The sequence below is a fragment of the Drosophila persimilis genome, unplaced genomic scaffold (genome assembly GCF_003286085.1).
Source record: "Drosophila persimilis strain 14011-0111.01,24,50 unplaced genomic scaffold, DperRS2 tig00001523-arrow-arrow-pilon, whole genome shotgun sequence".
Classification (NCBI taxonomy): Eukaryota; Metazoa; Arthropoda; class Insecta; order Diptera; family Drosophilidae; genus Drosophila; species Drosophila persimilis.
Genome location: NW_020825514.1, coordinates 5,381 through 19,432, shown reverse-complemented (window position 1 = coordinate 19,432; position 14,052 = coordinate 5,381). Strand labels below are relative to the sequence as shown.

The 14,052-nt window shown below is 41.7% G+C and overlaps 5 protein-coding genes across 5 annotated transcripts; 2 read left to right on the top strand and 3 right to left on the bottom strand.

Moving 5' to 3' along the window:
• The first annotated feature begins 8,847 nt into the window (after positions 1–8,847).
• Positions 8,848–9,252, top strand: LOC6604121 (histone H4). The gene has a single exon (XM_026994244.1). The coding sequence runs from the start codon at positions 8,878–8,880 to the stop codon at positions 9,187–9,189; it is 312 nt and encodes a 103-aa protein (XP_026850045.1). The 5' UTR covers positions 8,848–8,877; the 3' UTR covers positions 9,190–9,252.
• Positions 9,253–9,713: 461 nt separating this feature from the next.
• LOC6604120 (histone H2A) lies at positions 9,714–10,177 on the bottom strand. Its single transcript, XM_002029022.2, has one exon. It carries the CDS (start codon positions 10,150–10,152, stop codon positions 9,778–9,780), a length of 375 nt encoding a protein of 124 aa, XP_002029058.1. The 5' UTR covers positions 10,153–10,177; the 3' UTR covers positions 9,714–9,777.
• Positions 10,178–10,369: 192 nt separating this feature from the next.
• On the top strand, positions 10,370–10,790 carry LOC6604118 (histone H2B). The gene has a single exon (XM_002029021.2). It carries the CDS (start codon positions 10,381–10,383, stop codon positions 10,750–10,752), a length of 372 nt encoding a protein of 123 aa, XP_002029057.1. The 5' UTR covers positions 10,370–10,380; the 3' UTR covers positions 10,753–10,790.
• Positions 10,791–11,093: 303 nt separating this feature from the next.
• Positions 11,094–11,968, bottom strand: LOC6604119 (histone H1). Its single transcript, XM_002029020.2, has one exon. The coding sequence runs from the start codon at positions 11,955–11,957 to the stop codon at positions 11,184–11,186; it is 774 nt and encodes a 257-aa protein (XP_002029056.2). The 5' UTR covers positions 11,958–11,968; the 3' UTR covers positions 11,094–11,183.
• A 1,280-nt stretch (positions 11,969–13,248) lies between these two features.
• On the bottom strand, positions 13,249–13,728 carry LOC6604122 (histone H3). The gene has a single exon (XM_002029019.2). The coding sequence runs from the start codon at positions 13,714–13,716 to the stop codon at positions 13,306–13,308; it is 411 nt and encodes a 136-aa protein (XP_002029055.1). The 5' UTR covers positions 13,717–13,728; the 3' UTR covers positions 13,249–13,305.
• Between the last annotated feature and the right edge of the window lie 324 nt (positions 13,729–14,052).

Sequence of the window (14,052 nt, the reverse complement as noted above, 5' to 3'; positions counted from 1 at the left end):
TGGAAGTTATATTTTGGGAGGTGCTAAGGTTTAGGTCTATGTCTATTAGAGCTGCTTCCTCGTTGGTCAAATGTAGGTCATGAGCTAGTTGTTCTTTTGGTGGGGTGTTTGGATTGAGTGTTTGGAGTGATTTCTGGCTAATTTTACTTGGGTTAATTTTGCGTAGTTTTTGGTCTATTGTTTTCAGTTCTGCGATTTCTATGTGACAGTTTATTTGTATGTCCAATTCTTTTATAGTGTCTTTGATTTGGTTGCGTTGGTTGGGTGTAAGGGTGGATAGGCGGCGGAAAAGCATGCGTCTAAGTTTTCGTTTTTTTTTGATTAGGTTTAGGCAGTGGGTGCTAAGTCGGGTGAACGGATTGTTTGGGTTAGTCGGGTTTATGGTTATTTTTGGGATTGCCTCATCAGAGTCAAGGGCTTTGGCTATTGCACTTGTTAGAGTATGTACGTGGTTATCTATGTCAGCTGTGTTTAAGTTTTGGGTGTTTGGGATGTGTCTTAGGTTCTGTAGAATTATTGTGTTCCAGTGGATCGGGTCTATTTTATGAAAATTGTGTATCGATTTTGGTGGGTTGTAGTTTAGTCGGTTCCGTCCTAGATTTATGTTTATGGTTATTCCAAAGTGGTCTGATGGGAAGTCTTTGATGATTTTGCAGCCGTAGGTAAATGTTGAGTAGTCTATTGGGGTTGAGGATGATGTTAGGAAAAAATCTATTGAGGAGTCTCCTGTCTGGTTGGGACGTGTGGGTTCTTGGGTTGGGTGGAGAATTAGGAATGGTTGGTCTGCCAGCCACCGCTCTAAGCTAATTCCTGACGTGTTGATGTGTTCTGGACGGTACGTGGGCCTATTCCAGGCTGGGTGTTTCGCGTTCAAATCACATCCGATTACGAATTGCTCATGATCCTCTATTTGAGCTAGCGAGTGCATTAGAATGTCCAAGTCTGAGCTTAGTAAAGGATGCTGGGGGCGTAGGTAGAGTGAGATTGCAATTAATCCAGTTCTTATATTGCGTCTGTTTGTATAGGAAATCTGCACTGCCACAGCCTCGATGTATTGCATTTGGTCGATTTTCACTCGTTCGTAACTGAGTCCATTTCTCACGCAGATGGCTACTGCTGTTCCAGGGCTTCTTGTGCTGTTCTGCGTGGATTCTAAGCTTGCTACATGTTGCCTCACGAATTGGTAGTTGGTTAATCCGGCTGAGTGCGTACTTCTCAGGTTGTGCTCAGCGAGTAGCATCAGATCTGGCCTGTGTTTGTTTAGATGCTCGTTAAGTTCATTTCGCCTACGCCGTTGAACGATGCCATTGACGTTTTGGAACATGATTTTTACTGGCATTTAGTTGAGCGCGATTTGGATCAGGAAGTCCAGAATCAATTGCTGTTTTCCCTTTTTATCCGAGCTGGAGTTTGGGTATTTCTTAATTAGGGATTGCATGATGTCGAAGCAGGTAAGCAAATCTTTTCCAAATGCCTCCACAGAGTCCCCGTTCAGTTGTTCAAATGAAAAACCGGCGTTTTCTTCTGCGGTGTTTGCCTGTTTCTTTTCTTGGCGTGCTCTCGGGATTTCCTTCACTTGTGTAGGTATCGGCTTGCTTTTGGCTGCTGAGGCGTAGCTTCGTCCCTTTTCAATTCGGCTTTGTAGCTGGACAGTTGCAGCTGCAGTGGCGATGGACTTGTTTGTTTTTTTTTGGGTGTGGTTTCGCCTTTCGGTCATTTTTTTGATGTACTCAATTCGTACTGGGCAGATTTTAGCATTGGCCGTATGATTTCCAGAGCAGTTCACGCATTGGGTTTTTTGTGTGGTATCTTCTTGGCCGTCTTCCTTTTTCTTTAAGGTGCATTGCCCTGGAGCATGTGTTTTTGTGCATTTGACACAGCGGAATGCCATTTTGCAGTTGCTGGCAACATGGCAGAACCGTTGGCAATTGTGACATTGCTTAATTGCGTTTGGGTGCGGCTTGAAACCCTCGATGTTAATTCGGCAGTTGAGGAGTGTTGTTACTTTAAATATTTCGTTTATTTTTTCAGTTTTCTCCACTTGAACCATCCACATCTTTTCCTTGTAAGGCTTCACTGACAGGATGTTTAGCTCAGGCACGGCCTCAACTAGTGCTGTCTTGACCTCATCAGAATCGTACACTTCAAGTGGTAGTTTCCTTAAGATCACTGTGTGTGGCTTAACTTGCTTAGGCGTGAAGCTATAGTACAACACTTTGTTTTTGTTCAACAACTCTTTGGTTAGGTTGAAATCTGCCAATGTGAAGACCTTTACATGTATCACGTTTTTGTTTAGGATGTTGAGAGTGAATTTCTTTGATGATTCCTTCAGGAGTGTTGTTAGGGCTTTGGCGTTTTGCTGGTACGTTACTATGACCGGTAGACCTTTTTCGTTATTGCCATTTTTGGTGGGTATCACGGTCTTTTTCGGTATACTAATTGGCTTAGCTGGTGATTTGGTTGTGGGCAGTTTAGGAAATTCCTTATTTTGCACATCCTCCGGTATGGTTTGTTGGGGTTTTGTGTTGGGAATTTGTTTGCTTGCACTAGCTTTTTTTGATTTTTTGGGTGTAGTCGGTGCACCTTCACTTTCCTTTACATCCTCAGGTTTCGTTTTTTTGGGTTTTGGTGTTGTTTTTGGCGTCGCGTTTACGGCTTCGATGTATTTTTTGTATTTAATGTGCTCAGCACGTAGAAAATTGAGTTCTTCCATGATGGAATCCATCTCATCGCGGTCCATTATTACGGTATCTTGTTCCGTTTCGCAATCACTTATTAGATCACTTTCGCAATCACTGTCAGAGGTTGATAATTCTGCTCTGGTCCTTTTTACGTTATCGTATTCAGCTTCCATTGCCTCGTCAACGAGCCTAACATCGTCACTGATTGCCGAATGTGCTGCCATTTTGTTCGCTTTTTCCACACTGCAGCCTCCTTTCTCCGGCATATCACATATGTAGAGGCACTCTGCTTCTAGCAGTATATTGGTTTTAGTTGCACAATGTCTGCTCACTATTTTTAAAAAGTTCAGATTTTAGAGGTGCAATATATGCGATTTTCTGACTTGTTACACTTTGATCACGTCAATTCACTTAGTCCTTTTAGTCCTTCACTTCACTTTACTTCACTTGGCCACCTTTACCACGACCAGGCACTGTTTTCTTTATCACTGTTCACACTTGGTACGAGCCATTTTCACTATTCACTTTCAAAGTCTGAATTTGTAATAATCGATCGCGTTTTTTTTTTTTTTTTAGCGTTTATTTATTGTCATATTTCATATTACAGTAGCACAGCTTCTGCTTAGGTATATAGTGATACATGAGTGACAAGTTCAAGCTTACTTTATCTTATGTGTGTGTAATTTTACCCTGCGCTTTAAGCTTATCCGGGTGCTAGTCTTTTGGTTACTATTATATTAGAGATCTTATCTTTAGTTTAGGTTATGTTATAGTTAATATCTAGTGGTTTAGTGTTTTCCAGGAAAAAATGGTTAAGTTAAAAACCTGGATAAAGTTTACTTTTGATTTGGTTTAGATCTTATGGGCTAATTTATGTGCTAAGCTTATTCTATTCTTATTTTACTGGGTAAAGGAGGGTGGAGTGGAGGGGAGTATTTACAGTATTTACAGTTGGTCGGGGGAGTGGCTTATTGACTGGTATTGAATACCAGACCGTCGGCGTGACTTAGAGATCGATGTCTTCTGTGGTGGAAGATGAGGTTTTCGTCTTCGTCATAGATAATGCCCATTTCCATTAGATGGGTTAAATGATGGGCGGTAAGGAACTCAGTGTGGTAGTTTGCGGGTATTTCCGTTTGTGTCGTATTATCTCTTTCGACCAGCTTCTCCAGTATTTGGAACATGAGTCTGTCTATTCTTGTTGTTTTTGTTAATTTATAAAGTCGTTTGTTCGGTATGTAGTGGCCCGTCAATGAGTCTCTGCTTTGAGTGCCGATTGATTTGCGAAGTATTTTTCTTTCGAACCGGCGCAGCTCTTCCATCTCTATAGTCTTTATGTTCATCCACGCTACATAGCCGTACATAAGAACTGGTTGTATTAGTTTTTTGTAGGCTAGAGCGCAGATTCTGGTGATGTGACTGATGTTCCCTTGATTGGAGGATATTGGCTTGTATATGTGTTGGATCTTGTGGATCATTGCACATGCTTTCCTTCGGGCATTTGCTGTGTGTATCTTGAAGTTCAGCTTTTCGTCGTATACAACACCAAGGTACTTGAACTGCTTTTCGTATTTGATTGCCAGTCTATCGTAGATGAACAGACTGGGCTGGAATCTCCTCGCATTCCTGTACAGGTAGCCCAATCGTGGGCCCTTAATGATTGAGCTGGTGCATTTGCTTGCGTTGAGTTTGAGATGCCATTTGGTGAAGTAGTGGCACAGTATGTTCAGGTACCCGTTTAGCTCTCTTTCAGCGATGGCCATTGAACCGGAAGATGCCAGTAGCAGGATATCATCGGCGTAGATTAGTGCTTTAATTTGTGTGGTTGAGCCGGTAGGGACTTGGTAATCGGGCATGTCTGCCAGGTAGATGTTGTAGAGGATGGGTGCCAGCAGTGAGCCTTGTGGAACCCCTGCTGGGATCGACCTTATAAGGGACAGATCCGAGTCTTCTGGGCTGCTAACTTGAAATGAGCGGTTTGTTAAATAATTATGGACTATTTTTGTTATGTCTGGGGTGAAATTTAATTGGGTCATCTTGTAAATGAGTCCGCTGGTCCAGACTGTGTCGAAAGCCTTCTCAAAGTCCAGAGCACAGGCTATTGTAGCACGTTTGTGGGATAAATTCTCAAAGATGAAATCATTTGCTGCGATGAACGCATGGTTGGTTGACGATTTCGCTCTGAAGCCATACTGAGTATCTTTCAACGTGCTATGTGAGTCCATGTGCTTCTGTATTTGTTGCATTATTATTTTCTCCAGCAGCAGACTTATTGCAGATAGTAGAGCAATAGGCCTGTAGGCTCGGAGGCTGTGCGGATTTAATCCAGGTTTGTGAATGGCGATGATTCTGCTGTTCTTCCATTCGGAAGGGAAGTATCCTAAGTTTAGGCAGTGGTTGAATAGTGTTGCTAAATGTTTTAGCATTGGCATATTGCAGTGTTTCATCAGAAAGTTGCTGGTGCCGTCCGGTCCCATGGTCTTCTTTGAGTTTTTTATTTTCAGTATTTCAAAGAGCTCTTCGGCGTTTGTGAATCCGCATTCATGGGACTCGGGCCAGTTACCATCTGCTGTTCTGGAAATATTGAATGTAGTTTTGTATGAGTTTAGTGTTGTGGATGTGGTTTGGGCTATTGTTTCATTAATGGCGATTGTGTGTGCCCTGAGGACAGGGTCTGAGTCGGTGATGTTTTCATTTTGGCTATGGACTCTTTCAAAGGACCACGCCAGGGCATTAATTTTGTGAAAAGTGGAAGTTATATTTTGGGAGGTGCTAAGGTTTAGGTCTATGTCTATTAGAGCTGCTTCCTCGTTGGTCAAATGTAGGTCATGAGCTAGTTGTTCTTTTGGTGGGGTGTTTGGATTGAGTGTTTGGAGTGATTTCTGGCTAATTTTACTTGGGTTAATTTTGCGTAGTTTTTGGTCTATTGTTTTCAGTTCTGCGATTTCTATGTGACAGTTTATTTGTATGTCCAATTCTTTTATAGTGTCTTTGATTTGGTTGCGTTGGTTGGGTGTAAGGGTGGATAGGCGGCGGAAAAGCATGCGTCTAAGTTTTCGTTTTTTTTTGATTAGGTTTAGGCAGTGGGTGCTAAGTCGGGTGAACGGATTGTTTGGGTTAGTCGGGTTTATGGTTATTTTTGGGATTGCCTCATCAGAGTCAAGGGCTTTGGCTATTGCATTTGTTAGAGTATGTACGTGGTTATCTATGTCAGCTGTGTTTAAGTTTTGGGTGTTTGGGATGTGTCTTAGGTTCTGTAGAATTATTGTGTTCCAGTGGATCGGGTCTATTTTATGAAAATTGTGTATCGATTTTGGTGGGTTGTAGTTTAGTCGGTTCCGTCCTAGATTTATGTTTATGGTTATTCCAAAGTGGTCTGATGGGAAGTCTTTGATGATTTTGCAGCCGTAGGTAAATGTTGAGTAGTCTATTGGGGTTGAGGATGATGTTAGGAAAAAATCTATTGAGGAGTCTCCTGTCTGGTTGGGACGTGTGGGTTCTTGGGTTGGGTGGAGAATTAGGAATGGTTGGTCTGCCAGCCACCGCTCTAAGCTAATTCCTGACGTGTTGATGTGTTCTGGACGGTACGTGGGCCTATTCCAGGCTGGGTGTTTCGCGTTCAAATCACATCCGATTACGAATTGCTCATGATCCTCTATTTGAGCTAGCGAGTGCATTAGAATGTCCAAGTCTGAGCTTAGTAAAGGATGCTGGGGGCGTAGGTAGAGTGAGATTGCAATTAATCCAGTTCTTATATTGCGTCTGTTTGTATAGGAAATCTGCACTGCCACAGCCTCGATGTATTGCATTTGGTCGATTTTCACTCGTTCGTAACTGAGTCCATTTCTCACGCAGATGGCTACTGCTGTTCCAGGGCTTCTTGTGCTGTTCTGCGTGGATTCTAAGCTTGCTACATGTTGCCTCACGAATTGGTAGTTGGTTAATCCGGCTGAGTGCGTACTTCTCAGGTTGTGCTCAGCGAGTAGCATCAGATCTGGCCTGTGTTTGTTTAGATGTTCGTTAAGTTCATTTCGCCTACGCCGTTGAACGATGCCATTGACGTTTTGGAACATGATTTTTACTGGCATTTAGTTGAGCGCGATTTGGATCAGGAAGTCCAGAATCAATTGCTGTTTTCCCTTTTTATCCGAGCTGGAGTTTGGGTATTTCTTAATTAGGGATTGCATGATGTCGAAGCAGGTAAGCAACTCTTTTCCAAATGCCTCCACAGAGTCCCCGTTCAGTTGTTCAAATGAAAAACCGGCGTTTTCTTCTGCGGTGTTTGCCTGTTTCTTTTCTTGGCGTGCTCTCGGGATTTCCTTCACTTGTGTAGGTATCGGCTTGCTTTTGGCTGCTGAGGCGTAGCTTCGTCCCTTTTCAATTCGGCTTTGTAGCTGGACAGTTGCAGCTGCAGTTGCGATGGACTTGTTTGTTTTTTTTTGGGTGTGGTTTCGCCTTTCGGTCATTTTTTTGATGTACTCAATTCGTACTGGGCAGATTTTAGCATTGGCCGTATGATTTCCAGAGCAGTTCACGCATTGGGTTTTTTGTGTTGTATCTTCTTGGCCGTCTTCCTTTTTCTTTAGGGTGCATTGCCCTGGAGCATGTGTTTTTGTGCATTTGACACAGCGGAATGCCATTTTGCAGTTGCTGGCAACATGGCAGAACCGTTGGCAATTGTGACATTGCTTAATTGCGTTTGGGTGCGGCTTGAAACCCTCGATGTTAATTCGGCAGTTGAGGAGTGTTGTTACTTTAAATATTTCGTTTATTTTTTCAGTTTTCTCCACTTGAACCATCCACATCTTTTCCTTGTAAGGCTTCACTGACAGGATGTTTAGCTCAGGCACGGCCTCAACTAGTGCTGTCTTGACCTCATCAGAATCGTACACTTCAAGTGGTAGTTTCCTTAAGATCACTGTGTGTGGCTTAACTTGCTTAGGCGTGAAGCTATAGTACAACACTTTGTTTTTGTTCAACAACTCTTTGGTTAGGTTGAAATCTGCCAATGTGAAGACCTTTACATGTATCACGTTTTTGTTTAGGATGTTGAGAGTAAATTTCTTTGATGATTCCTTCAGGAGTGTTGTTAGGGCTTTGGCGTTTTGCTGGTACGTTACTATGACCGGTAGACCTTTTTCGTTATTGCCATTTTTGGTGGGTATCACGGTCTTTTTCGGTATACTTATTGGCTTAGCTGGTGATTTGGTTGTGGGCAGTTTTGGAAATTCCTTATTTTGCACATCCTCCGGTATGGTTTGTTGGGGTTTTGTGTTGGGAATTTGTTTGCTTGCACTAGCTTTTTTTGATTTTTTGGGTGTAGTCGGTGCACCTTCACTTTCCTTCACATCCTCAGGTTTCGTTTTTTTGGGTTTTGGTGTTGTTTTTGGCGTTGTGTTTACGGCTTCGATGTATTTTTTGTATTTAATGTGCTCAGCACGTAGAAAATTGAGTTCTTCCATGATAGAATCCATCTCATCGCGGTCCATTATAACGGTATCTTGTTCCGTATCGCAATCACTTATTAGATCACTTTCGCAATCACTGTCAGAGGTTGATAATTCTGCTCTGGTCCTTTTCACGTTATCATATTCAGCTTCCATTGCCTCGTCAACGAGCCTAACATCGTCAGTGATTGCCGAATGTGCTGCCATTTTGTTCGCTTTTTCCACACTGCAGCCTCCTTTCTCCGGCATATCACATATGTAGAGGCACTCTGCTTCTAGCAGTATATTGGTTTTAGTTGCACAATCTCTGCTCACTATTTTTAAAAAGTTCAGTTTTTAGAGGTGCAATATATGCGATTTTCTGACTTGTTACACTTGTTACACTTTGATCACGTCAATTCACTTAGTCCTTTTAGTCCTTCACTTCACTTGGCCACCTTTACCACGACCAGGCACTGTTTTCTTTATCACTGTTCACACTTGGTACGAGCCATTTTCACTATTCACTTTCAAAGTCTGAATTTGTAATAATCGATCGCGCATCCCGCCACTTACTTATAAAGCATTCTTCTGGTGGAGGGTTGAAACGAGAGAGTTGCCGAAGCATGCTATTTCATTTCACGAGCGAGATGCACATATCATTCGGACTCACTCGTGTTTTGATGGTGTTTTGTATAAATACAAGCGATACAAAATGTGGATGGCATTCGTTCTTCGTGTCGTAAAGTGAAACAACATAGTGAAAGAAAATGACTGGTCGTGGTAAAGGTGGCAAAGGCTTGGGAAAGGGAGGCGCTAAGCGTCATCGCAAGGTTCTTCGTGATAACATCCAGGGTATCACGAAGCCCGCTATCCGCCGTTTAGCTCGTCGTGGCGGTGTAAAACGTATCTCGGGACTCATCTACGAGGAAACTCGTGGAGTGCTGAAAGTGTTTTTGGAAAACGTTATCCGTGATGCCGTCACCTACACCGAACATGCCAAGAGGAAGACAGTCACAGCCATGGATGTTGTGTATGCTCTGAAGAGACAAGGCCGCACGCTGTACGGTTTCGGCGGTTAAGAAAATCTGTATAGTCTGCAGTTCAAAAGTAACCATAAATTAAACAATCGGTCCTTTTCAGGACCACAAAATAATCTAGAAGAGAGACATATTTTCAAAATCATGAATCGTACTTGATAATAGTGAAGTAAAAGCAGAATAATGAAAGAAAAAATTAATTGATTGTCGAGTCATTGATTGCAATACGCAATTCCCATCTACTATGTACATACATATGTATGTGCGCTGCATATAGTGTTTTTCTTTCTTTCAGTCTAAAAGTTCAGCCATCTTTCCAAGATGGGAACTTTTTGATCGAAAGTATTCTCGTAGATAAACTTGGGTAGGTAGGTAAAATTTGGGTTCTTTCTTGGCAAGCAAACATTGAATTTCATCCGTTGTTCAGATGCGTCGGACGCAACTGTACTTTCTTTTAGGCCCTGTACCAAAAAAACACAAATATGTGCATTTTATTTCAACTGATAATAATGAATGATAATAAATTATGAAAATTCTCTTAATTCTTTTGACATAGTTTGGTCGTCCTGAAAAGGACGTTTTGGTTTATATATTGTACAAGAATGTAAATTGTTTTTGCTATTGGAACATTTATGCCTTCTTCTCGGTCTTCTTGGGCAGCAGAACGGCCTGGATGTTGGGCAACACACCACCCTGAGCAATGGTGACGCCTGAGAGCAGTTTGTTCAACTCCTCATCGTTGCGGATGGCCAGCTGCAGATGGCGAGGGATAATTCTCGTCTTCTTGTTATCACGGGCAGCATTGCCAGCCAACTCGAGAACTTCAGCGGCCAAGTATTCCATCACGGCAGCCAGGTAAACGGGAGCGCCGGCACCGACACGCTCGGCATAGTTGCCCTTGCGAAGTAGACGATGAATACGACCAACAGGGAACTGAAGACCAGCACGGTTCGACCGAGACTTTGCCTTTCCCTTCACTTTGCCACCTTTACCACGACCAGACATGTTAATAGATTCCTTTGCTTTTTCACTGTTCACACACGAATGTTGTCCAACGCCACAGAACGCCATATTTATACCTTTTCCGACTGCATGAGCGCTCAACCAAGGGGTGGGTTTTCGCCCGCTACGAAATGTATGTTAAACCTGAACAGACTACTCGAATAAAACTATAAGCTTCTGAGCCCAGTCCGTTCAAACACATTAAGTGTTTTACATAAAGTGAAGTGAAAAATGCCTCCCAAGACTAGTGGAAAGGCAGCCAAAAAGGCTGGAAAGGCTCAGAAGAACATCACCAAGAACGACAAGAAGAAGAAGCGCAAGAGGAAGGAGAGCTATGCCATCTATATTTACAAAGTTCTGAAGCAAGTCCATCCTGACACTGGTATTTCGTCGAAAGCGATGAGCATCATGAACAGCTTTGTAAATGACATCTTCGAGCGCATTGCTGCCGAGGCGTCTCGCTTGGCTCATTACAACAAGCGCTCAACCATCACCAGTCGGGAAATCCAAACGGCTGTGCGCCTGCTGCTGCCGGGAGAGCTGGCCAAGCACGCTGTTAGTGAGGGAACCAAGGCTGTCACCAAGTACACCAGCTCCAAGTAAATTGGTTTCGAACAAAACCCAAAAAGGCCCTTTTCAGGGCCACAAAATGTTCTTCCAAAGAAATTCCATTTTCAATATATAATTTCATCGATATGCAAGAAATATATGCACAATACAATAACAATTTTATTCAATTGCCGACCTCTGAGATACAGCGTCTGTGTGAACGGTTTTTCATACATATGTACGTATTTGATTCGGTTCGGGAAAAATTCATTCCGAATAACTCTTTGAATAACGTTTGAACTGGATGCTAAATATACAATATATCTGTAGCATACTCGTATGTATGCAAGACAAGGCTCGATAATTTGTATCTCTTTTGAATATAGTTTTGTAGCCCTGAAAAGGGCTTGTTTAAATCAATTTCAGACGGATACATCTAAAATTTCGAATGCGACCTTGTACACCAACGTGTACAGTTTCACACTTTACTTTTTGGCCGCCGTCGTCTTGGCTTTCGGCTTCTTTACAGTGGCGGGAGCTGCTGGCTTCTTCGTTGTCTTCTTGGGCTTGACAGATGCCGCTGCAGCTACAGCCTTTGCTTTTGGCTTTGGCTTTGGTTTTGCTGGGCTCGACTTGGCCTTTGTCGCTGTTGGCTTCGCCTTCACGGTTCCAGTTTTCTTCGCATCCTTAGCCTTTGCCTTCTCAGTTTTCTTCTTCTCGGCGGTCTTCTTGGTGGCGACTGACTTCTTCACCTTTAGTTTCTTGTCACCGGCAGCGGCTGCTTTTTTAGGGCTTGCTGTCTTCTTGGTTGCCGCCGACGACGATGACGCCACCTTCTTACTTTTAACTTTCTTCTCGACAGATGCAACCTTTGGCTTAGGCTCCTTTTTGGCGGAAGCCGACAGCTTAAACGAACCAGATGCACCCTTTCCCTTTGTTTGGATCAGCTTTCCATTGGCAACGGCCGACTTCAAGTACTTCTTGATAAATGGGGCCAGTTTCTGGGCATCGCATTTGTATTCGGCAGTAATATATTTCTTGATTGCCAAAAGCGATGAGCCGCCACGTTCCTTCAAGCTCTTAATCGAAGCGTCAACCATTTGCTGAGTTGGGGGATGCGATGGTGGAGCTGTGGGCTTCTTTGCCTTTGCAGTAGCAGCAGCGGATCCAGATGCCTTTTTGGCGGCCACCTTCTTCTCCGCTGGTACTGGTGGAGCAGCCACTGGAGACGCGGATGTTGCAACTGCAGAATCAGACATTATTCTTTACAAAATTACACTTTTCAATGAAAAAACGCCGTTGTGGACCTGGGCTATGGTCCCTCGTTCGAATGAGAAGCGAGTAGAAGGGTAGTACGAAGATGATTTTAGCATTGGTGATTTGTTTGTTAGAAGTTTCATTGAACGTCTGGCTTATATTTGCTTTTCTATATATAACTATTAAATAATTGAAATATATTTTCATTGATTCATATTGTTAAATATTTCAAATATTACTGTAAATCATTTATTTTGTGAATATCGTCCATCATCGATTTTTAATAATTGTGCAAACTTTGACAACTAGTTATCCAACTCTTATATTTTGGATTCAATGATATTAATAAATAACAATGCTGGCTCATTTTGATAAACTTTTTTTTTAAACATAAAATTTGATTAATTTACTTTAAGAGACAATAAACATATATTCACATATCGTTTAGTATGGTATTTTAAAATCGTTTTGAAGATAACCCTATTAGGTACAAAAAGACCACTTTCTGGATATGTTCAACATTGAATTTAGGGGTCAAAAAATATAAATGCTTAAAAATATATTGTTTAAAACCATTTTTCTTAAGGAAATGAACACGATTTTCAATTTTATATTATTTCTGATCCATTTTTGCCAATATTTACCCATAAATAACATACTTTCTTACCCACATAGCACTACAAATTAAGTTCATCTCAAAGTAAAAATCGAAAAAATAAATTTTACGTAAATTTTATTGTCTATACCAATTTATACGAATCTTAAGAACATATTTCATTTACTTTTGTTGAAGATTTTCATATATTTTCATTTATAACGACCAATTATTGCATACTAGTATACCAGTAGTAGATTCGAAAAATATCAAATGCAATTTATTGGTCATTGGAAAAATCTAAAATTGCGTTAAAAGGGTTTGTATTCTATTCTAGTTCCACAGGTCTATCTGTTTGTTTCTGATAGGTTTATCACCTCGCAACAAAAATATATTTTTCTTTCCCAAATACATAGAAATTATATGTGTCGCCGCAATTTAACCCTACACAAATGTTGTCCGCCTTTTAGAATTCTTACAATCAGCAAAATTCTTGAATGAAAAACCAGAAGATGTCAAAACATTCGTCTAACTATACATTTAATACGGATCGTATACGGTATTCTCCCAATCCAATTCTGTTTTGTATCTAAACCAACGCTCTAGCACAAAGCAAAGACAAAATTACAAATATTTTATTTGGGAAAAATAGTACGAGTATGCAGAAATAAAAAATCTCATTGAAAATTATTTTGTGGTCCTGAAAAGGACCGATTTGTATGAAATTTATATGCGCCTGACGAAGAAATATCAACTTAAGCACGCTCGCCACGGATACGTCTGGCCAGTTGGATGTCCTTGGGCATGATTGTGACACGCTTGGCATGGATGGCGCACAAGTTGGTATCTTCGAAGAGGCCGACCAGATAGGCTTCGCTAGCTTCCTGGAGTGCCATTACTGCCGAGCTCTGGAAACGCAAGTCAGTTTTGAAATCCTGAGCGATTTCACGAACCAAACGCTGGAAAGGCAGTTTGCGGATCAGCAGCTCGGTACTCTTCTGGTAGCGACGGATTTCACGGAGGGCAACAGTGCCGGGGCGATAGCGATGAGGTTTCTTCACGCCTCCGGTTGCTGGAGCACTTTTACGTGCGGCCTTGGTAGCCAGTTGTTTGCGCGGCGCCTTGCCACCAGTCGATTTACGAGCAGTCTGCTTGGTACGAGCCATTTTCACTATTCACTTTCAAAGTCTGAATTTGTAATAATCGATCGCGTTTTTTTTTTTTTTTAGCGTTTATTTATTGTCATATTTCATATTACAGTAGCACAGCTTCTGCTTAGGTATATAGTGATACATGAGTGACAAGTTCAAGCTTACTTTATCTTATGTGTGTGTAATTTTACCCTGCGCTTTAAGCTTATCCGGGTGCTAGTCTTTTGGTTACTATTATATTAGAGATCTTATCTTTAGTTTAGGTTATGTTATAGTTAATATCTAGTGGTTTAGTGTTTTCCAGGAAAAAATGGTTAAGTTAAAAACCTGGATAAAGTTTACTTTTGATTT